The 27,456-nt window shown below is 45.8% G+C and overlaps 1 protein-coding gene across 2 annotated transcripts in view; it reads left to right on the top strand.

Moving 5' to 3' along the window:
- LOC124859507 (cullin-9) overlaps positions 1-27,196 on the top strand; it is a 61,554-nt gene extending 34,358 nt beyond the window's left edge. For both annotated transcript variants that reach the window (XM_047352321.1, XM_047352322.1), the window contains 18 exons: positions 105-303; positions 458-626; positions 3,693-3,838; positions 3,928-4,054; positions 4,132-4,337; positions 4,422-4,681; positions 10,506-10,623; positions 10,945-11,193; positions 11,281-11,421; positions 11,502-11,666; positions 17,609-17,772; positions 17,853-17,946; positions 18,039-18,113; positions 18,772-18,882; positions 18,957-19,074; positions 19,150-19,283; positions 25,364-25,455; positions 25,702-27,196. In XM_047352321.1, coding sequence (XP_047208277.1) covers positions 105-303; positions 458-626; positions 3,693-3,838; positions 3,928-4,054; positions 4,132-4,337; positions 4,422-4,681; positions 10,506-10,623; positions 10,945-11,193; positions 11,281-11,421; positions 11,502-11,666; positions 17,609-17,772; positions 17,853-17,946; positions 18,039-18,113; positions 18,772-18,882; positions 18,957-19,074; positions 19,150-19,283; positions 25,364-25,455; positions 25,702-25,918 — 2,785 coding nt within the window. In that variant the 3' untranslated portion in view covers positions 25,919-27,196. The remainder of the gene's footprint in view (positions 1-104; positions 304-457; positions 627-3,692; positions 3,839-3,927; positions 4,055-4,131; positions 4,338-4,421; positions 4,682-10,505; positions 10,624-10,944; positions 11,194-11,280; positions 11,422-11,501; positions 11,667-17,608; positions 17,773-17,852; positions 17,947-18,038; positions 18,114-18,771; positions 18,883-18,956; positions 19,075-19,149; positions 19,284-25,363; positions 25,456-25,701) is intronic.
- Positions 27,197-27,456: the final 260 nt, after the last annotated feature.

The raw sequence follows: 27,456 nt of genomic DNA, 5'->3' as shown, positions 1-27,456 counted from the left end.
GCCGCAGTAACCTGATGTTTCAGAGGATCTGGATGTAGCTGCAGGACTCTGTAAACAGCTCCTAAGACAGGTTTGACCAGTCGCCACCCTACCTACCCATGCAGGTACTACCTCGGGGACAGACTGCTCGCTCAAGGCAACGTTTGGTTGGAGAGCGCTGTGATCGATCAGATCGGCAGCTGCTTCCCGAGCCGCTTTCCTCAGCAGATGATCAAGAACCTGACCGAGTTGGCAGATCTACAGCAGGAGTTCCACCTTTATCGACTGCAGCAGCTGGACCAGCAGCTGCAAGAACAGGACCAGGTCAGTGAAAACCCACAGAACCCTCCAGTGATACTGACGGTTTTCATTGGATCATGCTACCTCTTTGTTAGTATGTTTATCTTTGTTGTTGCTGATCATCTTTGTTGCCACAGATGATCAGCGGTTTGACTTTTACCTTCCTTTGTTGCCATAGATGATGGAAGACTGGGGGGAGTCAGAGGAGGAAGCTGAGGTCCAGGTTCTTGTCCTGTCTCCACGATGCTGGGCTGTGTCTTCGGTCTGCTTCCTGGATGAACCAGTCAATCATTTTCCAGCTGAACTCTGCTCCTACCTAAACCATTTCACCCAATTCTACACCCATAGTGAGTTCCAGTTTCCCAGTGCTCTGATCTTAAACCGGTTGATTCAGATTAAACCAGGTTTGTGTCAGTTTAAACCTGGTTTATGGCAAGTTTAACCAGGTTTGTGTCAGTTTAAATCTGGTTTATGGCGGCTTAAACCAGGTTTATGTCAGTTTAAAACGGTTGATTCAGATTAAACCAGGTTTGTGTAAATTTAAACCTGTTTTATGGCAAGTTGAACCAGGTTTGTGTCAGTTTAAAACGGTTGATTCAGATTAAACCAGGTTTGTGTCAGTTTAAACCTGGTTTATGTCAGTTTAAACCGGTTGATTCAGATTAAACCAGGTTTGTGAAAGTTTAAACCTGGTTTATGGCAAGTTGAACCAGGTTTTTGTCAGTTTAAAACGGTTGATTCAGATTAAACCAGGTTTGTGTCAGTTTAAACCTGGTTTATGGCGGCTTAAACCAGGTTTATGTCAGTTTAAAACGGTTGATTCAGATTAAACCAGGTTTGTGTAAGTTTAAACCTGGTTTATGGCGGCTTAAACCAGGTTTAAATCAGTTTAAACCGGTTGATTCAGATTAAACCAGGTTTGTGAAAGTTTAAACCTGGTTTATGGCAAGTTGAACCAGGTTTGTGTCAGTTTAAAACGGTTGATTCAGATTAAACCAGGTTTGTGTCAGTTTAAACCTGGTTTATGGCAAGTTGAACCAGGTTTGTGTCAGTTTAAAACGGTTGATTCAGATTAAACCAGGTTTGTGTAAGTTTAAACCTGGTTTATGGCAAGTTGAACCAGGTTTGTGTCAGTTTAAAACGGTTGATTCAGATTAAACCAGGTTTGTGTCAGTTTAAACCTGGTTTATGGCAAGTTTAACCAGGTTTGTGTCAGTTTAAATCTGGTTTATGGCGGCTTAAACCAGGTTTATGTCAGTTTAAAACGGTTGATTCAGATTAAACCAGGTTTGTGTAAGTTTAAACCTGTTTTATGGCAAGTTGAACCAGGTTTGTGTCAGTTTAAAACGGTTGATTCAGATTAAACCAGGTTTGTGTCAGTTTAAACCTGGTTTATGTCAGTTTAAACCGGTTGATTCAGATTAAACCAGGTTTGTGAAAGTTTAAACCTGGTTTATTGCAAGTTGAACCAGGTTTGTGTCAGTTTAAAACGGTTGATTCAGATTAAACCTGGTTTATGGCAAGTTGAACCAGGTTTCAGTCAGTTTAAAACGGTTGATTCAGATTAAACCAGGTTTGTGTCAATTTAAACCGGTTGATTCAGATTAAACCAGGTTTATGGCAGATTAAACCGGTTGATTCAGATTAAACCAGGTTTATGTCAGTTTAAAACCGTTGAGTTCAGATTAACCAGGGTTTGTGTCAGTTTAAACCTGGTTTATGGGGGCTTAAACCAGGTTTATGTCAGTTTAAACCGGTTGATTCAGATTAAACCAGGTTTGTGTCAGTTTAAACCTGGTTTATGGCGGCTTAAACCAGGTTTATGTCAGTTTAAACCGGTTGATTCAGATTAAACCAGGTTTGTGTCAGTTTAAACCTGGTTTATGGCAAGTTGAACCAGGTTTCAGTCAGTTTAAAACGGTTGATTCAGATTAAACCAGGTTTGTGTCAGTTTAAACCTGGTTTATGGCAAGTTGAACCAGGTTTCAGTCAGTTTAAAACGGTTGATTCAGATTAAACCAGGTTTGTGTCAATTTAAACCGGTTGATTCAGATTAAACCAGGTTTATGTCAGTTTAAACCTGGTTTACGGCGACTTAAACCAGGTTTATGTCAGTTTAAACCGGTTGATTCAGATTAAACCAGGTTTATGGCAGATTAAACCGGTTGATTTGGATTAAACCAGGTTTGTGTCAGTTTAAACCTGGTTTATGGCAAGTTGAACCAGGTTTGTGTCAGTTTAAAACGGTTGATTCAGATTAAACCAGGTTTGTGTCAGTTTAAACCTGGTTTATGGCAAGTTGAACCAGGTTTCAGTCAGTTTAAAACAGTTGATTCAGATTAAACCAGGTTTGTGTCAATTTAAACCGGTTGATTCAGATTAAACCAGGTTAATGGCAGATTAAACCGGTTGATTCAGATTAAACCAGGTTTATGTCAGTTTAAACCGGTTGATTCAGATTAAACCAGGTTTGTGTCAGTTTAAACCTGGTTTATGGCGGCTTAAACCAGGTTTATGTCAGTTTAAACCGGTTGATTCAGATTAAACCAGGTTTGTGTCAGTTTAAACCTGGTTTATGGCAAGTTGAACCAGGTTTCAGTCAGTTTAAAACGGTTGATTCAGATTAAACCAGGTTTGTGTCAGTTTAAACCTGGTTTATGGCAAGTTGAACCAGGTTTCAGTCAGTTTAAAACGGTTGATTCAGATTAAACCAGGTTTGTGTCAATTTAAACCGGTTGATTCAGATTAAACCAGGTTTGTGTCAATTTAAACCAGTTGATTCAGATTAAACCAGGTTTATGGCGGATTAAACCGGTTGATTCAGATTAAACCAGGTTTATGTCAGTTTAAACCGGTTGATTCAGATTAAACCAGGTTTATGTCAGATTAAACCGGTTGATTCAGATTAAACCAGGTTTATGGCAGATTAAACCGGTTGATTCAGATTAAACCAGGTTTATGTCAGTTTAAACCGGTTGATTCAGATTAAACCAGGTTTATGTCAGTTTAAACCGGTTGATTCAGATTAAACCAGGTTTATGGCAGATTAAACCGGTTGATTCAGATTAAGCCAGGTTTATGTCAGTTTAAACCTGGTTTATGGCGACTTAAACCAGGTTTATGTCAGTTTAAACCGGTTGATTCAGATTAAACCAGGTTTGTGTCAGATTAAACCGGTTGATTCAGATTAAACCAGGTTTATGGCAGATTAAACCGGTTGATTCAGATTAAACCAGGTTTATGTCAGTTTAAACCGGTTGATTCAGATTAAACCAGGTTTGTGTCAGATTAAACCGGTTGATTCAGATTAAACCAGGTTTATGGCACATTAAACAAGGTTTAGCTCTGGCCTTATGTTTGTGTAACTGTTTTTAATGCAGGTTTATTTAAACCAGGTTTTTCTCTGCTTGCAGGTCAGTCCATGTACAGCCTGAGTCACTCGAAGCCTCGGCGGCTCCAGTGGACGTGGCTCGGTCATGCAGAGCTGCAGTTTGGCAACTGGACGTTGCACGTCTCCACGCTGCAGATGTTCATCTTGCTGCAGTTCAACAGTGAGGAGGTGAGACGTCTTCCACTGCCAGTCTCGATGCTCTCAGAGCTGTTTATGTCAGACTGTTGTGAGGGAGGCTGATCACTGTGTGTCCGCAGGAGGTCAGAGTTGAAGCTCTGCTGCAGGAGAGCGGTCTGTCTGCTGCCGTTCTGCTGCACGCCCTGCAGCCGCTCATCAGTGAGCGAGGACCGCTGACCTGCAACCCTGTGGATGAGCCTGGCAGAGGTCAGACCTGCAGGTTTTGTCCTCTTCATCATCCTCCCCTCTTCTTACTTTCTCTAACCTCCCCATCCTGTTCTCAGGTGTGCTGCAGTTGAAACAGCAGGTGGCATCTCGCAGTCTGCAGGGCATCCCGGCGTCGCTGCATCTACTGCCTATGCAAACATACCTGAATGTGGACGAAGACGCCACGGGGACACTGGAGAGGAAGAGGAACTTTATCTACTGCTTGATCGTAAACATCATGAAGCAGGAGAAGGAGATGCACATTGATAACCTGGTCTTTAAGGTAAGCTGCACATTGGTTCCGAGCCTCAAGCAAGTCGTTCCTGCAGCACCTTCCTCAGGTTCACTCTTTGTCTTCACTCCTTAGGTGATGGACTCATGTCAGAAGCAGGAAGCATCCCGGTCTCCATGTGCCGGCCGTTTTGGCTGCAGCACCGGTGACGTGCTCTCCTGCATCATGCATGTTATCAACAAAGGCTGCGTCCGCCGCAACGATGACAATCCGCACATTGTGGAGTTCGTCCCCGAGGACCCGTCCACGCCACAGAAAGGCCACGCTCAGTTCTCCTTCAGCCGTTCAGACTCCAGGAAGGATGCCGCAGCCACAGACAGCATGGCTGACATCAGGTGTGACCGCGACTTCTGACCTCATGCATGCACTCAGTCTGTGACAGGGTTTAGTTTCTGACACGTTCTCCCTCAGACAGAATGTCAACTTAAATTTTCAGTGCATGTCGCTGTAAAAGGTTTGATTCCATAAAGATTCTCTAAGAACCTGAGTTTAATCTAAATAAAGTTTAATGTTGACGAAAGCGAGCCGGTTCCGTTTCTGTGCGTCCATCATGCTGTTCAGTCTTGATTCATCAGATTAATAAGGTCAAACCAGACTTGTGTCTAACCTGAAGTCACTTGGCAACCAGCTGAGTTACTCATACCGTTTTTCCACCGAAGGAACTCTCGTTCTTGAACCGTTTCGGTTCATGTACCTTTGAACTATGTTTTGTTGAGTACCGACGTGCGTTTCCACCAGTGTTGGGAACCAAGCATTAGTCTTCCCCAGTGGGCGCTACACAGCGTGGTAGCGAGACGGAAAGGTATGTTGAGCTGCTGTTCCTTCTAATGCAGAAAGAGAGCATCTATAAACTACATTTAACGCATAAAAGGAGACGGAGACTCTGTACAAGAACAACGGATGTACAATATTTTCCTCTGCATATGTTCAGCATCTGCGAGTGTAACAGAAACCAGTAGTTATATGATGAGTGTATAACAAACATACATAATGTTTATACGGTATGTTCTCCGTCTTCACCGCTGTACTTGTTGCTTCTATTGTCTGCGGCTTCGAGCCGCCCACAAGGTTCGCGCAGAAGAACCAAGTATTCTGCAGAACCCAAGTTGAACTAGAGTTCCTGCTCTGAAACCTATTTTTATTGGTGGAAATGTGTCGCCTTTTCCAAATCACGTTCAGGAACCGGAACCGAACCACTGGGTATCGGTGAACCTAAAAGCCCAAACTGTAAAACTTTAAAGGTTTCAAGGTTTCATTTTTTTACTTCATTTCTCCCTAACCTTAGTCAATTCACCGAAACTTTATTAGAAAGCTGACACATTAACACAAACACTTTCAACTCATTGATGAGCTCATGCAGGATCAACAGCATAAACATGTCTCCTGCTGTTTATGTTCATGGGAACAAACTGCAGAATAGATAAAACTTGTCATTTAAAACATGTTTGTCTCAGATGAAATGTGTTTCACTCAATTAAAGTCACGGCAAGTTGATTCATACAGAACCATTCATACCCAGAGAGAGAGATGCTGTAGTATCAGAGCTAGGGGATCATATAGATGTTAAACAATAGTGGCCTGAGGATGGACCCCTGAGGAACCCCACAGTTCATTTCAAGTACTGAATGACACAAAGTAATCCCTGTCTGCCAAACGGGTTCAGCACAGAACCAGACAATCCAGCCCAATATTCCAGTTTATCATCAGCATGTTCTATCAACACAGCACTGAAATCCAGTAATACCAAGACAGAGGTTCAAGAACCATCAGTTCAGAACCTTCATCAATGCAGTCTCGGTGCTGTGGCCTAAAGCCTGACTGGAAAGACCCGAAGAGATGAGTTTTATCATAAAGAGTAAATTTGTTCATAAACTGGTTTTATTCAATGATCTTTACCCATTTAGATGCTGTAATGGTTCTGGAGGCTGGTGGTTCTGTAATTGGTCAGCAGGTTATCAGAAGTGGAGCCACATACTGCTGGTCCAGACATACTGTTGGACCGGAGTTCTGGAGGGACAGGTGGGGAGGTGTTAGTCTGCATGTTGACAACAAGAAGTCAGGAACATAGAACTGCCTGGTTCAGTTTAACTCCTGATTATAGATGAAGGCTTTCTATATAAATGTCAACGTGAACCTGAAGCGTTGCTTTTCTCCACAGGGGTTCACTTAGTTTTCTGAGCTTCACCTGTAGTGATAGAGCTCAGAATGACCTTTTGGTGACCTTTTCTCTTCAGGCAAAGCTTTGTTTTTTCCGGTCGATTTCATCCATGAATATTTAGACTAAAGTCATCTACAAGGTCATCAACAGATGCTGAGAGCAGACTTGGTGATGATGAGAAGATCTGGGAGAACATTGCAGAGATGCCATCACCTGATGCAGTGTCTGTGAAGATTCCAGCTCTGGTTCCGGTTCTGATTCCAGGGTTAATCTCGTTAAACCATGCAGAGATATGATCAGAGCGAACAACATCACAATGTTTAGACCTCTGGAAATACAAGTCGAGTTCCAGTGAAGTCGGGACCAGAATCCAGTGATCTACAGATCCTGTCCAACCTTCATGCAACTGACTCCACCACAAAGACCAGACCTGTAATGTTCAAACTGATCAACTTTATTGTTTTCTTTACCAATATTCCCTTTTTCTGCAGCATTTACGCTCTGAGGTACCGCTCCGTGTTAATGTGGGTTCTCTTGGTTCTCCAGAAGTGGGTCAAATCTGTTGAGCAGCCTTAATGCTTCATATGAGGTTTGATAGACGTTGTTTCTCTGGCTGTGATCCAAGTGTCATTTTTCTTTGGTACTGATGTTGAAGCTGGTCCAATCATCTCTGTGAAATCCAAACGAGCCGCTCTGATGAAGACGGGTTTCTCTGACGAAGACGGGTTTCTCTAACGAAGACGGGTTTCTCTAACGAAGACGGGTTTCTCTGACGAAGACGGGTTTCTCTAACAAAGACAGGTTTCTCTGACGAAGACGGGTCTGGCTAACGAAGACGGGTCTCTAAAGACGGGTCCCTGACGAAGACGGTCTCTGACAAAGACGGGTCTTACTGACTAAGACGGGTCTCTAAAGACGGATCTCTGACGAAGACGGGTCTCTCTGACGACGACGGGTCTCTAAAGACGGGTCTCTGACTAAGACGGGTCTCTAAAGACGGGTCCCTGATGAAGACGGTCTCTGACGAAGACGGGTCTCTCTGACTAAGACGGTCTCTGACGACGACGGGTCTCTAAAGACAGGTCTCTGACTAAGACGGGTCTCTAAAGACGGGTCCCTGACGAAGACGGTCTCTGACGAAGACGGGTCTCTCTGACTAAGACGGTCTCTGACGACGACGGGTCTCTAAAGACGGGTCTCTGACGAAGACGGGTCTCTCTGACTAAGACGGGTCCCTGACGAAGACGGTCTCTGACGAAGACTGGTTTCTCTGACAAAGACGGGTCTGGCTAACGAAGACGGGTCTCTAAAGACGGGTCCCTGACGAAGACGGTCTCTGACAAAGACGGGTCTCTAAAGACGGGTCTCTGACGAAGACGGTCTCTGACGAAGACGGGTCTCTCTGACGACGACGGGTCTCTAAAGACGGGTCTCTGACTAAGACGGGTCCCTGACGAAGACGGTCTCTGACGAAGACGGGTCTCTCTGACTAAGACAGTCTCTGACGACGACGGGTCTCTAAAGACGGGTCTCTGACGAAGACGGGTCTCTCTGACTAAGACGGGTCCCTGACGAAGACGGTCTCTGACGAAGACGGGTCTCTAAAGACGGGTCTCTGACTAAGACGGGTCCCTGACGAAGACGGGTCTCTGACGAAGACGGGTCTCTCTGACTAAGACGGGTCTGGCTAACGAAGACGGGTCTCTGACGATGATTGGTCTCTCTGACGAAGACGGTCTCTGACGAAGACGGGTCTTACTGACTAAGACGGGTCTCTGACAAAGACGGTCTCTGACGAAGACGGGTCTCTCTGACGACGACGGTTCTCTAAAGACGGGTCTCTGACTAAGTCGGGTCTCTAAAGACGGGTCCCTGACGAAGACGGTCTCTGACGAAGACGGGTCTTACTGACTAAGACGGTCTCTGACAACGACGGGTCTCTAAAGACGGGTCTCTGACAAAGACGGGTCTCTCTGACTAAGACGGGTGTCTAAAGACGGGTCCCTGACGAAGACGGTCTCTGACGAAGACGGGTCTCTCTGACTAAGACGGGTTTCTCTGACGAAGACGGGTCTCTCTGACTAAGACGGTCTCTGACGACGACGGGTCTCTAAAGACGGGTCTCTGACGAAGACGGGTCTCTCTGACTAAGACGGGTCTCTGACGAAGACGGGTTTCTCTGACGAAGACTGGTTTCTCTGACGAAGACGGGTCTGGCTAACGAAGACGGGTCTGGCTAACGAAGACGGGTCTCTGACGATGACGGGTCTCTCTGACGAAGACGGGTCCCTGACGAAGACGGTCTCTGACGAAGACTGGTTTCTCTGACAAAGACGGGTCTGGCTAACGAAGACGGGTCTCTAAAGACGGGTCCCTGACGAAGACGGTCTCTGACAAAGACGGGTCTCTAAAGACGGGTCTCTGACGAAGACGGTCTCTGACTAAGACGGTCTCTGACGACGACGGGTCTCTAAAGACGGGTCTCTGACGAAGACGGGTCTCTCTGACTAAGACGGGTCCCTGACGAAGACGGTCTCTGACGAAGACGGGTCTCTAAAGACGGGTCTCTGACTAAGACGGGTCCCTGACGAAGACGGTCTCTGACGAAGACGGGTCTCTCTGACTAAGACGGGTCTGGCTAACGAAGACGGGTCTCTGACGATGATTGGTCTCTCTGACTAAGACGGTCTCTGACGAAGACGGTCTCTGACGAAGACGGGTCTTACTGACTAAGACGGGTCTCTGACAAAGACGGTCTCTGACGAAGACGGGTCTCTCTGACGACGACGGTTCTCTAAAGACGGGTCTCTGACTAAGTCGGGTCTCTAAAGACGGGTCCCTGACGAAGACGGTCTCTGACGAAGACGGGTCTCTCTGACTAAGACGGTCTCTGACGACGACGGGTCTCTAAAGACGGGTCTCTCTGACTAAGACGGGTGTCTAAAGACGGGTCCCTGACGAAGACGGTCTCTGACGAAGACGGGTCTCTCTGACTAAGACGGGTTTCTCTGACGAAGACGGGTCTCTCTGACTAAGACGGTCTCTGACGAAGACGGGTCTCTCTGACTAAGACGGGTCTCTGACGAAGACGGGTTTCTCTGACGAAGACTGGTTTCTCTGACGAAGACGGGTCTGGCTAACGAAGACGGGTCTGGCTAACGAAGACGGGTCTCTGACGATGACGGGTCTCTCTGACAAAGACGGTCTCTGACGAAGACGGGTCTCTCTGACGAAGACGGTCTCTGACGAAGACGGGTCTCTCTGACTAAGACGGGTCTCTGACGAAGACGGGTCTCTCTGACTAAGACGGGTCTCTGACGAAGACGGGTCTCTAAAGACGGGTCCCTGACGAAGACGGTCTCTGACGAAGACGGGTCTCTAAAGAAGGGTCTCTGACGATGACGGTCTCTGACAAAGACGGGTCTCTAAAGACGGGTCTCTAAAGACGGGTCTCTGACGAAGACGGTCTCTGACGAAGACGGGTCTCTCTGACTAAGACGGGTCTCTAACGAAGACGGTCTCTGACGAAGACGGTCTCTGACGAAGACGGGTCCCTGACGAAGACGGTCTCTGACGAAGACGGGTCTCTCTGACTAAGACGGTCTCTGACGAAGACGGGTCTCTCTGACTAAGACGGGTCTCTAACGAAGACGGTCTCTGACGAAGACGGGTCTCTAAAGACGGGTCCCTGACGAAGACGGTCTCTGACGAAGACGGGTCTCTCTGACGAAGACGGTCTCTGACTAAGACGGGTCTCTAAAGACGGGTCTCTGACGAAGACGGTCTCTGACGAAGACGGGTCTCTAAAGATGGGTCTCTGACGAAGACGGTCTCTGACTAAGACGGGTCTCTAAAGACGGGTCTCTGACGAAGACGGTCTCTGACAAAGACGGGTCTCTCTGACGAAGGAGCTGAAACAGTTTAATATTTACTTGTGTCTCCATCAGTGAACATTTGTTTGCCTCTTTTTGTCTTCATGTCTCTCTGCTGGCTGTTTACAGTTTGGTACCAGCGCCACGTCGCTTTGAGGACGGGGTTCTGGATTCGGGACTGTTCTCGATGGGCCGTACAATGACGCAGGAGGAGGTTCGTCAGCTGATGCAGCGGACGGTGCAACAGGTCAGATGTTGTTGTATTTCTGATGATGGTGAAAGCTGGGTTTACCTGATGTTGGAGGGTTTCACCTGAGATCAGTCGGGTCAGAATTAGAACCACAACATTCTGTTTCACCAGGAGCCTGAACCAGACCTTTGTTGTTTTATCTGGATCCTTTATATTGGACCCTCACTGAGAGATCACAGGTTTTGTGATGGTTCTGATGATTGCCATGGCGACAAAGCAGCTGAAGTTTCGGCATCTGTTCTCACCTGTCAGGTGTCCCTGTGGGGCCCAATTACTAATGGGTTGTCGCCTTGGCTGATCCTGTTTGTGTTTCTTAAGGTTTCAGCGACTCTTAGTCTGGATTTGGACCGGGCCGAACACCTTCTAATCCACTGTAAGTGGAATGTGGACCTGCTGGTTCAGCGCTACACCGACGACCCTGACGCTCTCATCATGGCCGCCGGACTCAGGTGCAGAAACCCACAGCCGCCACCAAGCCCTGCCTCCACCTGCCCCGTCTGTCTGGGCCCCAGGACCGGCAGCATGGAGCCCATTCCGACTTTGAGCTGCATGCACTACTGCTGCCGGGTCAGAACCACTCAGAACTGATGCTACCTGCTGTCAGTGTGTGTTTGAAGGTGTGTGTGTATTTCACAGCCTGTTTTTGTTGTGCAGTCGTGCTGGCAGGAGTACCTGACTGCCCGGATCGAACAGAACCTGGTCATGAACTGCAACTGTCCAATCACAGACTGCCAGGCTCAGCCCACCTCCCAGTTCTTCCTCGGCATCCTCACCGACAAGGACACCGTCGCCAAGGTAACACAGGCCAGCTGACCTCAGGCTTACAGAGTGTCACCTGTTCAGGAGTTTAACCTTCTCCTCCTCCTGTTGGACAGTATGAGAACGCCTTGCTCAGAGGCTACGTGGAGTGCTGCTCCAACCTGACATGGTGCACCAACCCACAGGGCTGTGACCAGATCCTCTGCAAGGAGAACATAGGCAGCATGGGGACCTGCTCCAAATGTTGCTGGTCATCCTGCTTCAGCTGCAACTTCCCTGAGGTCAGAGGTCATGATCCTGTTTCAGGCTTAGTGATGGGTTCAACATTTCTATCTGTGCAGGTTTCAGAATCGCTAGTTCCAAACATGGTTCTTCCTGATCTGAAGGTCCAGTATGTATCACAACTAAAAGATTTCAGAACAAGCAGGACCCTGCAGCCTCTGCCTCAAATTCCAACATACATCAGCTGTGTTCTGGAAAGCCTCCAGGGAATCTGGAACCTACTTTTCTATTAATCTAAGTTCTGACAGATCAAGACTCTTGTTTTGAAAAGTTCAAGTTCAATCTGAGTCTTATTTCTCAGGTTAATAAGTTCTGATCAGATGATTTTTCAGGCTCTGTGGGGGTGGCCATGATGGATCAATGCCAGAATTAAGAAGCGGCAGAGTCCCTGGTTGCTATAGTTATTCCCTCCTTTTCTGAGGAGCCCACAGTAGAACTCTTCATCAGGCAGAACCACAGGCAAGAACTATGAGAGATATCATAAAGATTCTTGACCCGTGAACATCAGAACCTTCTGGCATCCTCATGTCCATCTTTTTTTTTGTTGGATGGAGAGGTTGCCTTAAATAATCCTTATAACGTACATTAAGAAATGTTGATGAAATATAATCCGATGGAACCCAGACCCAGCCCAACCATGTCCTCAGACATAGTCATATAAAGTCAGATCTATATGGTTTTACATATTCTGTCCATTTAGACCAGGTCCGGTAAAATGTACCAATTTGCAGCCTGAGTGAAAAGGAATAGTCGTAATACAATCCTTCTAAGCAATCTAAAAATCTATGAAGCCACATTTAGGTAAAAAGAGGATAAGAAGAAAGACCACATTAGGTAAGAGGAGGGAAATAAAATCATATTTCACACTCTATCCTTAGCAGGATACAGTTTGAGATATTAATAAAAAAACCTCAAAACAAAGAAGCAACACGAGAACACATAGCAGAGATACGGTGAAGGCTGTATGTCGGGTGCGTACGTTTAAATGAGCATGCGTGTGTGTGTGCAAAGTAAGTCGGTGAAGCACTGTACAGAGGCCATTGTCCTTGATGGTACGATGGAAGGTTCATCAACAGTTCTGAGCAGGTCCACAGATGTCTTCAGGGAAGGGAGGGAGCAGAGCGTCATGTTTACATAACTTCCAGGAGAAGTTGAAGATAGCCAGCCATCAAGGCTGTGCAGGGGAGCCAGATTCAGAAAAACAACAATTATTTGGGTCAGACTGACTAATAATTTTCCGTCTGCCTTGAGAGTCTTGCAGATGCTTCTCAAAGGCGAATCCAAACAGCCAAATTCCTGGTCTTTCTGCCAGATTCGAGCGAACAACTTTCTCCAAGATTTATCCCATTTCACCCCTGAGTCCAGGAACCGCAACCTGCCTGCAATCCTAAGGATCACAGGCAGGTTGCGGTTCAGCTCCCTTAACATCTCAGTCTGAGTGTTGATCGCTCTGCAGATCCCTTCACATAACCCTGGCAGCCTCGCAATGGCCAGAACTGCTGCTCACGTTTTCCCAATTTCACGATATGCCAGGTAACCGCCAACTCCGAAATCTAGAAATCCTGTTATCAGAAATCCAAGGATGTACACATCTTTCACGTCCTCGACTGATGTCATTGTCTGACACACAATCCTCCGCTTCTGCCAGGAGTCCATTGTGTATCTGGAGAAGAACATCCGGTCTGGACGAGAGGACTCTCCCTTACCCTGTCTTCCCATCGAGAAAATTTGATCAATTGTGTTGAGAGACCAGCTGTCCAAATCCATAATTCACAATTTGGGAGCTATGCAAAGAGAGGCTCTGAAAGAAGACAAGACACAGAGCAGAAGCAGGTCAGCATTATCAGAATCATGAGAAGCTTAAGAACATCCTTTCTACTGGTGATGCTTCAGCTGTATGGACTGGTCTGAGAAACCTGACTGCCTACAAGAGCCCCTCCACCCATCCTGAACAGAGTCGTCTCCTGGCCAACCGTCTGAATGGCTTCTACTGCAGACATGACAAGAAGCCATTCACACCTCAAATCATCTCCTCTACATCCCATTCAGGAACAAATTCCTCCCATAAAGCAACCAACCCCCTACCTTCAGATCCTCTGCCTGCACTAAAGATCTCTGAGGAAGATGTAAACAGCTCTTTCAGCACATGAAAACAAAGAAAGCTGGAGGACCTGATAACATCTCCCCATCATGCCTGAAAGCCTGATCAAATCAACTCGCTCCGATCTTCACAAGGATCTTCAACAAGTCACTGGAGAAATGTGAGGTCCCCTCCTGCCTCAAACGATCCACCATCATCCCGGTTCCCAAGAAACCCACCATCCTAGGATTAAATGACTACAGGCCTGTAGTCCTGACGTCTGTGGTCATGAAATCCTTTGAGCAGCTGGTGTTGAAGCACCTGAAAGACATCACAGGCCCCCTGCTGGACCTCCTGCAGTTTGCTTACTGAGCAAACAGGTCGGCAGATGATGCTGTTAACTTAGGTCTACACTTCATCCTGCAACACCTCGACCATCCAGGGACGTACGCCAGGATCCTGTTTGTAGACTTCAGCTCCACCTTCAACACCATCATACCAGACATCCTCCACCAGAAGCTCACCCAGCTCAACGTCCCAGCCTCCACCTGTCAGTGGATCAACAGCTTCCTGATGGACCGACAGCAGCAGGTGAGACTGGGGAGCATCTTCTCCCGATCCAGATCAATAAGTACTGGTGCCCCCCAGGGGTGTGTTCTATCCCCACTCCTCTTCTCTCTGTACACAAATGACTGCACCTCATTGGACTCGTCCGTGAAACTCCTTAAGTTTGTACTTCCTGAGGCAACTCAAGAAGTTCAACCTTCCACAGGAGCTGCTGGTCATCTTCTCCACTGCCATCATTCAGTCTGTCCTGTCTTCATCCATCTCAGTGTGGTTTGGATCATCCACCAAACAGGACAGGTCCAGACTGCAACGAATAATCAGGTCTGCAGAGAGAATAATCAGAGCTGACCTTCCCTCCATCCAGGACTTATACAGGTCAAGGGTCAAGAAAAGAGCTGCTAAAATCTCTGCAGACCCCACACACCCTGCACATAAACTGTTTAGAGGTTTACCTTCAGGTGGCGCTACAGAATACTGTTCACTAAAACCAGCCGCCACAGAGACAGTTTCTTCCTCCAGACTGTTTCTCTGCTGAACATTTAATAGAGAACAAAACAACATCATACAGATGTTGCAAATGTACCTTTTTATTAGATATGTGTATATTGTATATTGTAAATATGTATATTCTGTAATACAAAAACAGAACCAAAGAGCAAAGTGTACCGGAGCCAAATTCCTTGTTTATATGTACGAACTTGGCAATAAAGCTGATTCTGATAATAAAATGGTGCACAGGTCTATATTACATTCTTTGAACTCGTGTAGGTCGTTTTTAAACATGAAGGAATAATCGATTCGTGAATTTATTTGCATATGAATAGAGTGTAAGATCGACCTGAACGGTTTATTTCCCTCCACACATCTACTATTCCCAGTTTGTTCATTAAAATGTTGAGTTTTCTTTAGTTATTGGTGGAGTCCTGCCCTGGCTTTTTGTTGCCAGTATCTCGAGTACGTATTCAGAAAAGAACCGGTCATTATCAGGAAGGATGTACACACTTGGAAGACTTGTCAACTTACCGTCTAGTCTGCCTATAATCATGACGTATCTGCCTTCCTTGTCTTTGTATCTGCGTATATGCTCATAATTTATGGTCCTGGAAGTGAGTATTGCCACTCCTCTCCGCCTTCCTGAGTTATGGGAACAGACATGTTTAAATCCCATTCTATTAAGTTTACTGTGCTCCAAATCGTCCTAATGGGTTTCCTGAAGGGATGCTATCTGGACTTTTTTTACATGGATAACATTTTACCCCTCTTAATTGGGTTAAGTACTTCATATTGAATGATACTATTTTAATAGATGTCATCTAGTTCTTTCTTTCTTTAATACCTTTATAGATTGAGGCAAACTTCCACATCTTCGAAAGAACAAACAGGGATGAACAAATGAACATGAAACATACACCACAATGCTAAACTTCAAAACTAACATTAAATGTCCAAAATGACTTCCTATGCAGGGCTCCAACGAGGAAGACCCTAGTGGGCCCCGGCAGGAGGCCCTAAGGGGAGAAAAAATAGAGAACCAAAACCCTCCATCCAGAGAATATTGGAGGACCCTTATCCTGGCGGTCAGCGTGGCGGGGTGACATCCGACATGAACCATAAGAAAAACAATAACAATCATTGTTAATGTTCAGGTTAAATGTTTACAATGCATCCTCCCTTGTGTGTGACCTTACATGCCCTCACGTGTTTACTTCACATTCGCTGCATGTCCTGCTTGACAGAGCAGGAAAATAAAATGTCTCACAGCAAGAACAAAGGGATATTACTTAAGCCATTAATTTTCTGAGGATGCTGAGGAAGATTTTCAGAAGACTCGTAGCTTTTCTTTATAGCCAGTGCCAGGTCCTGACCTGGCTGGATATTTTTTGCTCGCAGATCCCTTTTCTTCCACATGAGCTGCTGGATCTGTTCCAACATTGTCTCAAGACTCTTGGTTATCTTCACCTTAAAGCCTCTGCTGCTCAGATATTCGGATGCTTCCTCAACAGAGTCGCGGGTTTTGGCTCCATCTTTCTGCTTAACCAGCCGCCTGGCTGGGAAAAGCGTCTGGAATTGGATTCGGTTGTCTCTCAAAACTCGCCTGATGTCTGCGTACTCTCTCCTTTTTTTAATGATGAACTGTGGGTAATTGTGGTCCAGACTTAGCTTGGGGGTTTTCCAGGTAAAGCCCTTCGCACACCAGGCTCCTTTACTTTGAAGCTGTGAAACTTGACGATTATAGGAGGTGGTGAAGCCTCGGCGGGGGACAGAACAGCCTCACCTTCCATTAAGATTAGGCCATTCCTTCAATGAATGTAATCATTGTTGGGGAATCCTTCTCTGCCTCCTCAGGTACGCTGTAAATCCGCACATTCTCACGTCTTGACCGTCTTTCCAAGTCAACCAGTCCCTCCTGAAAGCTGCGGTGTAACTTTAACATCTCTGAAAGGACTCCCTCGACATTCTGTATCTTTGCTTCGGCCTTTTCGAACCTCCATTCCACCTCAACCGTCCTTGCATTTTTCTTTGCAAACTCCTTCTTAATAGGCTATAGTGGACTATTATTTTCTTGGCAAAAACCTCTTATTTCTTGCAGAATTACGTCCAAGTCAGACATTTCTCCACGTAAGGCTAACCTCACAACTGCTCCTCGTTAGGTGCAGCTGTTAGCCGGGCCGCTCAAGTTGCTGTTCACTTCAATAAGATAACTCTCCGCATCAATAGAGGTGCGACTCCCTTGCTTTACAAACTTAGAAGAGTCATCATCTCGTTTAGTATGGGAGTATTTTTCCACATCTCAGGTTCTGTCGGGAGCTCTTCACCCACACCGCCTTCTTAGTGGTGGTCCGACCAAAGGTCTCTCACATGTCCATCTTACAGTGGTTCCTGTAGGACAGGAGTCCCCAACTAAAACAGCAGGAGGTCCACTACCTCCAGCATCCAAACACTTTCATGTCCGAACATGTTAAATCAACTGAATATTTTCATCTTTATTTAACATTTAATTAACAGTAGGGTTTTTCAATTACTGATCAATCGTTCATTTGTCCATGAAATCATCTGCTGAACAGGATAGTACAGTCCAGTTAAGGCTTTGAATGGCTCAGTCTAGCTGGGCCTGACCCTGACTGGCACCTCCCTCCTGAGTTATTTATTAAGCATAATCTTAAAACCTGTGAGGTTCCTGGAACGGCTGCAGGTTGTTTTGTGCTGCAGTGTTTGCAGGTCAGCAGATACTCTGTTGGATAAAGACGCAAATGAACCAATGCGGCAGCTTCCTGCCCTCTGTGTGCCCATCAGGCTCATTACCCGGCAAGCTGCAGCCACATGTCTCAGTGGATGGATGATGGAGGCTTCTATGAAGGGATGAGCATGGAAGCGCAGAGCAAACATCTGGCCAAGCTGATCTCCAAGCGCTGCCCGAGCTGCCAGGCTCAGATAGAGAAGAACGAGGGCTGCCTACAGTGAGTGGACAGGCCTGATGATGATGGTGAGTAAGGTGGGGATAAAGGTGGTGATGAAGCTTTCTCTGGCCTGTTCTCAGTATGACCTGTGCCAAATGCAACCACGGTTTCTGCTGGCGCTGCCTGAAACCATGGAAACCAACACATAAAGATTACTACAACTGCTCCGCCATGGTTGGTACACACACTGCCACACGATCACGATTTCATCCAATCAGAGAGCAGAAAATGGCTTACTGAGTGTTTGTTCTTTGTTCTTCCTGCAGGTGAGTAAAGCTGCTCGACAGGAGAAGAAGTTCCAGGATTACAACGAGAGGTGCACCTTCCATCATCAGGCCAAGGTACGGTCCATCTCAGGCCAGAACCACACAGTTTACAAGCTTTTATGATGTTTTCATTCTGATGGGTCAGAGGACTTATCCTGAGACGATCTGGTTTCACTTTGGGGTTGTTTCCATCCATTCCAGAACCAAGAAGTAAACAGATCAGTGGTCAGGTTGTTGGGGTATTTTTGCAGGTGGTGGGTGGACTATAACTACTCCAAAGTTCAGCATCTGAACCAGAATGGACCAGAAAACACCAAAACAGCTGCTGCAGCAGGTGTCCAGCAGGGGTTGATGTTGGGCTGTTATGGTGAAACAGCGTCTAAAATTTACTAAAGTTCACTAAAACCAGCCGCCACAGAGACAGTTTCTTCCTCCAGGCTGTTTCTCTGTTAAACATTCAATAAAGTGCAAAACAACAGCATACAGATGTTGCAAATGCACCTTTTTATTATATATGTGTATATTGTACATTGTAAATTTGTATATTCTGTAATGCAAAAACAGAACTAAAGAGCAAAGTGTACCAGAGGCAAATTCCTTGCTTGTATGTACGAACTTGACAATAAAGCTGATTCTGATTCTGATTCTGAAAATGACTTGAGCTGTTTCTTGAAACAACCAGGACCTTTAGGATCAGGAAAACCTCTGTCCTTGTCATGTTTTTCTGACGCAGGACTTCGCCGTCAACCTCGAGAACAAGGTGTCATCCATCAACGAAGCTCTGCAGATGAAGTCACTCACCTTCGTCATTGACGCCTGTAAAATCCTGGCTCAGGCTAGAAAGGTACCGTCCTCATCCTCATTGGACCTGCTGCGGTCGGAGCTATGTGCTGACTATGCCCTTCTCTGTGTCTGCAGGTGCTGGCCTACTCCTGTGTCTACAGTTACTATAACCAGGAAACCGAGAAGATGGACGTGATGGAGCAGCAGACAGAGGCTCTGGACCTCCACACGAACGCCCTGCAGATCCTGCTGGGTGAGTACCAGCTTTGAAACCAGTACTACTGGAGTCCAGACTGGTCTGACTGTATTTGTTGGTTTCTGTGTTCAGAGGAGACTCTGCTACAGTGCACTGACCTGGCCTCCTGCGTCAGGCTGCTAAAACCAGAACATTTGAACACGGGACTGGAACTGATCCGCCGCATCCAGGACCGCCTGCTGGCCATCCTTCAACACTCCACCCAGGTGCTCTGTCAAAACCATCGTATTCCTGTCAGAACAATTTTTTTTCCAGTCAGAAAATACCATAAACCAACTTGAAATCAGTTTAATAATCTCAAACCAGTATAATTCATTCAGAAACCACTTTGCATGATTGTAAAACCAATTTAATTCCAGTCTGATACCTTTTTATTTTTATGTCTATCTGTCGGTTTAAGTTAGAAACCACTTTAATTGAGTCTTAAGTTAGTTTAATCCAATTGAAAACCAGTTTATTTCATTTTGAGGACATTTTATTCAGTTAGAAGCCAGTTAATATCAGCCAAAATTATATTTCAGTGTGATACCAGTTCATCACGGTGTGGTACCAGTTTAACACCAGTTTAACACGGTGTGGTACCAGTTTAACACCAGTTTAACACGGTGTGGTACCAGTTTAACACCAGTTTAACACGGTGTGGTACCAGTTTAACACCAGTTTAACACGATGTGGTACCAGTTTAACACAGTGTGGTACCAGTTTAACACCAGTTTAACACGGTGTGGTACCAGTTTAACACCAGTTTAACATGGAGTGGTACCAGTTTAACACGGTGTGGTACCAGTTTAACACGATGTGGTACCAGTTTAACACGGTGTGGTACCAGTTTCACACCAGTTTAACACAGTGTGGTACCAGTTTAACACCAGTTTAACACAGTGTGGTACCAGTTTAACACCAGTTTAACACGGTGTGGTACCAGTTTAACACCAGTTTAACACGGTGTGGTACCAGTTTAACACCAGTTTAACACGGTGTGGTACCAGTTTAACACGATGTGGTACCAGTTTAACATGGAGTGGTACCAGTTTAACACCAGTTTAACACGGTGTGGTACCAGTTTAACACGATGTGGTACCAGTTTAACACGGTGTGGTACCAGTTTCACACCAGTTTAACACGGTGTGGTACCAGTTTAACACCAGTTTAACACGGTGTGGTACCAGTTTAACACCAGTTTAACACGGTGTGGTACCAGTTTAACACCAGTTTAACACGATGTGGTACCAGTTTAACACAGTGTGGTACCAGTTTAACACCAGTTTAACATGGTGTGGTACCAGTTTAACACCAGTTTAACACGGTGTGGTACCAGTTTAACACGATGTGGTACCAGTTTAACATGGAGTGGTACCAGTTTAACACCAGTTTAACATGGTGTGGTACCAGTTTAACACGATGTGGTACCAGTTTAACACGGTGTGGTACCAGTTTCACACCAGTTTAACACGGTGTGGTACCAGTTTAACACCAGTTTAACACGGTGTGGTACCAGTTTAACACCAGTTTAACACGGTGTGGTACCACTTTAACACCAGTTTAACACGGTGTGGTACCAGTTTAACACCAGTTTAACACGGTGTGGTACCAGTTTAACACCAGTTTAACACGGTGTGGTACCAGTTTAACACCAGTTTAACACGGTGTGGTACCAGTTTAACACCAGTTTAACACGGTGTGGTACCAGTTTAACACGATGTGGTACCAGTTTAACATGGTGTGGTACCAGTTTCACACCAGTTTAACACAGTGTGGTACCAGTTTAACACCAGTTTAACACGGTGTGGTACCAGTTTAACACGGTGTGGTACCAGTTTAACACGATGTGGTACCAGTTTAACACGGTGTGGTACCAGTTTCACACCAGTTTAACACGATGTGGTACCAGTTTAACACCAGTTTAACACGGTGTGGTACCAGTTTAACACCAGTTTAACACCAGTTTAACACGGTGTGGTACCAGTTTAACACCAGTTTAACACCAGTTTAACACCAGTTTAACACAGTGTGGTACCAGTTTAACACCAGTTTAACATGGTGTGGTACCAGTTTAACACCAGTTTAACACGGTGTGGTACCAGTTTAACACGATGTGGTACCAGTTTAACATGGAGTGGTACCAGTTTAACACCAGTTTAACACGGTGTGGTACCAGTTTAACACGATGTGGTACCAGTTTAACACGGTGTGGTACCAGTTTAACACGGTGTGGTACCAGTTTAACACCAGTTTAACACCAGTTTAACACCAGTTTAAGACGGTGTGGTACCAGTTTAACACCAGTTTAACACGGTGTGGTACCAGTTTAACACGATGTGGTACCAGTTTAACACGGTGTGGTACCAGTTTAACACCAGTTTAACACGTTGTGGTACCAGTTTAACACCAGTTTAACACGGTGTGGTACCAGTTTAACACGGTGTGGTACCAGTTTAACACCAGTTTAACACCAGTTTAACACCAGTTTAACACGGTGTGGTACCAGTTTAACACCAGTTTAACACGGTGTGGTACCAGTTTAACACGGTGTGGTACCAGTTTAACACCAGTTTAACATGGTGTGGTACCAGTTTAACACGGTGTGGTACCAGTTTAACACGATGTGGTACCAGTTTAACACGGTGTGGTACCAGTTTCACACCAGTTTAACACGATGTGGTACCAGTTTAACACCAGTTTAACACGGTGTGGTACCAGTTTAACACCAGTTTAACACCAGTTTAACACGGTGTGGTACCAGTTTAACACCAGTTTAACACCAGTTTAACACCAGTTTAACACAGTGTGGTACCAGTTTAACACCAGTTTAACATGGTGTGGTACCAGTTTAACACCAGTTTAACACGGTGTGGTACCAGTTTAACACGATGTGGTACCAGTTTAACATGGAGTGGTACCAGTTTAACACCAGTTTAACACGGTGTGGTACCAGTTTAACACGATGTGGTACCAGTTTAACACGGTGTGGTACCAGTTTAACACGGTGTGGTACCAGTTTAACACCAGTTTAACACCAGTTTAACACCAGTTTAAGACGGTGTGGTACCAGTTTAACACCAGTTTAACACGGTGTGGTACCAGTTTAACACGATGTGGTACCAGTTTAACACGGTGTGGTACCAGTTTAACACCAGTTTAACACCAGTTTAACACCAGTTTAACACAGTGTGGTACCAGTTTAACACCAGTTTAACACGGTGTGGTACCAGTTTAACACGGTGTGGTACCAGTTTAACACCAGTTTAACATGGTGTGGTACCAGTTTAACACGGTGTGGTACCAGTTTAACACGATGTGGTACCAGTTTAACACGGTGTGGTACCAGTTTCACACCAGTTTAACACGATGTGGTACCAGTTTAACACCAGTTTAACACGGTGTGGTACCAGTTTAACACCAGTTTAACACGGTGTGGTACCAGTTTAACACCAGTTTAACACCAGTTTAACACCAGTTTAACACAGTGTGGTACCAGTTTAACACCAGTTTAACATGGTGTGGTACCAGTTTAACACCAGTTTAACACGGTGTGGTACCAGTTTAACACGATGTGGTACCAGTTTAACATGGAGTGGTACCAGTTTAACACCAGTTTAACACGGTGTGGTACCAGTTTAACACGGTGTGGTACCAGTTTAACACGGTGTGGTACCAGTTTAACACCAGTTTAAGACGGTGTGGTACCAGTTTAACACCAGTTTAACACGATGTGGTACCAGTTTAACACGATGTGGTACCAGTTTAACACGGTGTGGTACCAGTTTAACACCAGTTTAACACGTTGTGGTACCAGTTTAACACCAGTTTAACACGGTGTGGTACCAGTTTAACACGGTGTGGTACCAGTTTAACACCAGTTTAACACCAGTTTAACACCAGTTTAAGACGGTGTGGTACCAGTTTAACACCAGTTTAACACGGTGTGGTACCAGTTTAACACGATGTGGTACCAGTTTAACACGATGTGGTACCAGTTTAACACGGTGTGGTACCAGTTTAACACCAGTTTAACACGTTGTGGTACCAGTTTAACACCAGTTTAACACGGTGTGGTACCAGTTTAACACGGTGTGGTACCAGTTTAACACCAGTTTAACACCAGTTTAACACCAGTTTAACACAGTGTGGTACCAGTTTAACACCAGTTTAACACGGTGTGGTACCAGTTTAACACGGTGTGGTACCAGTTTAACACCAGTTTAACACGGTGTGGTACCAGTTTAACACGGTGTGGTACCAGTTTAACACCAGTTTAACACCAGTTTAACACCAGTTTAACACAGTGTGGTACCAGTTTAACACCAGTTTAACACGGTGTGGTACCAGTTTAACACGGTGTGGTACCAGTTTAACACCAGTTTAACACGGTGTGGTACCAGTGTGAATCTAAAATGAGAATAAACAAACTCCTCTACCACTTCCGGTCCCAACAACACTAAGCACTCTCAGGAACATAGTGCCCCCTAGTGGACTGGCATGCAATAGAAGCGTTAAACAGAAGAGCAGCACATCGGTATGAGCAGAATTATTAGCCAACTAAATATACAGGAACATTTTCTCACTCTGTTCAAATCAGCCGTTCAAGAAGGTTCCACGAGTTCTGTACGGGGTTCAAGTCTGGTGGAGAAGGAGCCATCTCATCCGTCACCATCACAACATTGGAGCTCAAGCTATTTACCAGGCCATCAATCCAGCAGGCTCCCCACCTTGCTCTCCACAGTTGTTGGGCTTTAAGCCCCTCCCCCCCGTCTCAGATGTTTTTCTGCTGGAGTTTCTCCTCTAGCTTATGTCTGAGGGCCTCTCTATACCTCCTCGGCTCCACCTTTAGGTCTTATTATATCCCCTGAGTCGATTTTTGTGAACTTTAGGTCATTGGTGATCCAGGGCTTGGTTTTGATGGAACAGCGCACAGTCCTGTTTGGGATGATGTGGCGGCCAGAGCACATCCAAGTCCGTCTGACAACTCCTCACTGAGTGGAGACAGGAAGCCTTTGAACTCCTTTATCACCTAAGGGACATCCTTAGGTGATAAAAGGACCAGGTTGTGACCTGAACGGCCCAGCAGAGGGAGGGCAGTTGCTCTGTTTGCATGTTTTCGTTTTATTGTTCCATGTCAACAAGCAAACAGGATTCAGGTCCTCCGTTCCAGCTGTGAACGCTGCTAAGCATTCGGTTTGCAGCTCTGCAACAGTCGAGTGAATGATGTCACAGACCGCAGCCTCCTAAGCTGATGGCGGGATGAAAACGGCCTGCAGCCAACAAAGCAGATGCATTTCCACCACTAAACGTTCAATGTTCAAAAGGCACATGGTTCATTCACCAACCATCGCAACACCGTTCCTCTTACCACTCAGCGACGCGTCTCTGTTTGCTTTTAGGGTCCTGAAGCTGGTACGGTGGCTGTGTGGGCCGGGATGTCTACGTCCAGCCGTGTTTCAGTGGAGCGTAGAACTCTGCTCTCACCATTCTCCCTCTAGGTCTTAATCAGGGCCAAAAACTCGTCCTCAACCTTAGGTTTCCAATGAAGAAGGTCAGGACTGAAGTCTTGGCTCTCCTCCTTCCTTGAACATCAACTCTGGCTCTGCGCCCACAGGTTGCTGCTGATATCCTGCCGGGTCTCGGGTCTGACTCCAGGCAGCGGCAGGGCCGTTCTGTGCATCTCCAGTACAGAAAGTGAAAACATGTATCGGGGAGGGGGGTAATAGGTTAAAATAGTTGGTTTAAAACATTACAGAATAAAGCGACAAATACTGAAAAAGAGACGTATAGGAGCTGCAGTGAAAACATTGATGGAAGTTCTGCTTCCTGCATTTTGTTCTGCATATTTGTGCCGTTATTACAATTGTAACATCACTGAGGGTGAAGGGCAGCTCAGTCAACGCAGGCTTCAGATCTTCTGTTTCTGATTTTGGAGCGGCGTCGGAGAATGAGTTGCCACAAGCTGAAGGACACGCGTGTCCTGACCCACAACATCCATGTTGCTAAGGAACAGATGGTATGATTCATGTACAACGTTCACTTTTGCTACCAGCTTTGGTGGCCCGTTGAGTCCAAAGAGACGTATGTTTTCTGTTGTTGGGTCGGACTCTGGTCCGTTTAAAGTGTAGCCCCACCCATAAAATAACCTATAAAATCAGATGAAGTGGTTCAATGAAAAATCTGCCGAATGTGTTTATTTTTCATGTGATTAATCAGTAGATTAATCATTCGTCACTTAATTACTAAAATCATCCTCAGCTGCAGCCTTATTCCAGTTTCACTCCAGTTTGTCTTTCTGGTCCAGGACTTCAGGGTCGGGTATCAGTCCAAAAGCAGCCAGGAACCAGAGTCCACCCAGGCATCCAGCCTGTCCAACCACACAGACACCAACAATGTGTGAGTGCTGAACCTGAACACACCTCTCCTTACCTGTTGTACCAAGTCATAACAAGTCTTTACTCGTCCTCAGTAGTCCCCGCCCCTCTGGCTCATTTCGTAGTCCAGCTGATACTGGCTCAGTTTCAGACGTTTTGGGAATCGATCGGATCGGATTCATCAAACATGTCGTCAGGAAATATGCTTACTCACCTGTGCAGGTACATCACGTATGTTCTTAACTCACTCAACTCTGGTTTCTTTCAGGTCCAAGACCAACCGAGGGTCGGACTCTGGAGATTCAGACAACAACACCTTCAATGGGGAGGAAGGGGGCGAGGAGGCGGAGGATGACGAGTACGATGAAGAGTATGTCCCTGAGTGGCACGAAGACTATGATGAAGATGACATCGATGAGGACGACTTCTTTTCTGATGACGACGAGTCTGAGAACCTGGAGAGGGACTTCATTGCCTTTGACTGAGCCGGGTCAGAACTCAGCATCCCAGAAATGGAGGACAGCGAGGCTGAAGCCCCGCCCCCCTTTATAGCCATGTGACGTCATTTGAGGACGTTGGGCACGATGGGAGACGATCCAGTCGTCCTCCATCACCTGAAGTCCACCACCGCCCTGCGCTGCACTTGCTTTCACTTTCTGCCTCTGTTCTCTTTAGGCCGAAGTACGAGATCGGAAGACGGACCAAACCGGTTCGAGTTTAAGAGAGAATTCTTGAAAGTTTAAAATGTCTGCGTCCATTTCTGTCCCACTGAAACCAGTTTTCACCAGACTGAAAATTATACGAATTAACCGAAAACCAACCACAAATCTAATGCTGATTGAAACTGGTTTGAAACCATATTAAACAGTGCACTTCAGGCAGTGGGAACCAGTCTGAAAATGTTATAATCTCAAACCAATTTCGGCATGTATAAAACCAGTTTAAACTGATCTATAGGCATTTGGAGACACAGAAAGCCAGTCTTGAACAAAAATTGAAACCAGTTTACACACATCTGAAACCCCTTTTAACCAGTCTGAAACTGGTTTACAATTGTATTTCAGACAGATTGGTGCAGTCTGAAACCCATTGTACTCTGGTTTTAAATGGTCTAAAACCAGTTTAAAGCAGTCTGGACCCGGTTTATAGCCATCTGCAACTTGTTTGTACCGGTCTGAAAATGGTTTGATAAGATTTTAACAATTTAAACTATTTTGATACTGGTATAAAGTGATCTGAAACCAGTGAGTTGCATTGAACCCAGTGTGAACCACTGGAACCAAGTCCTTTGTTGTGCTTCTGAAGCTCAGACCCAGTATGTGTTTTGGGCCTCTTCTGTTCTGGGCTCCAGAGGACTTTTGTGTCTGCTGCTGCTTCTTTCCTCGGTCGAGGTGACGTCAGGGTTCGGACCGAGCGACCTCGTCTCGTCTCACTTTCTGCCTTGGTTTGGTTCTGCCTTCATCTGAGAGCAACACGCCACCTTCTCAAACTTCTCACATTTAGATTTCTCACTAAGAGTTTTTTACAGACCTGGATGTTTCTATGCACACGAGCGGTATCACTGCAATAACTCGCCTGCTCGGTTCTGTCAGATGGGTTCTTGGGTTGTAGTTCAGGAGTCAGGGATATCTGATGTTCCAGCTCCTTATTTTGCTGTAATTTTGAGAGATCATATATTCATATTGTTGAGGTTCTATAAAGTTCTGTTTTCTTCTGCCAGCAAACTAAATAAACGCTTTTTCTGCAACGCTGCAGCCTGAAAACTGCTGGTTCTCCTCCTGTTCTCCAGTCTTCAGAAGCTCTTTGATGTTTCCGGATGTTCTCACCCTGAAGCTCAGTGCAAACACCAGAATCCTCATAGTGAGCTGAAACGTCGCACTGTGTGTTTTAGGTCCAGATGGACATGTGTCATACATACATTCGTCAGTCAGAGGTCTACATACACCAAGAGCACCGTGTCAATAAGCCATGACATCATGATGATGTCATGGAAACACTTCTTCCTTGTGTGACAACATGAAAA

The sequence above is a fragment of the Girardinichthys multiradiatus genome, chromosome 22, assembly GCF_021462225.1.
Source record: "Girardinichthys multiradiatus isolate DD_20200921_A chromosome 22, DD_fGirMul_XY1, whole genome shotgun sequence".
NCBI lineage: Eukaryota > Metazoa > Chordata > Actinopteri > Cyprinodontiformes > Goodeidae > Girardinichthys > Girardinichthys multiradiatus.
The sequence above is the reverse complement of the archived record's forward strand: the minus strand, read 5'-3'. Positions and strand labels throughout refer to the sequence as shown.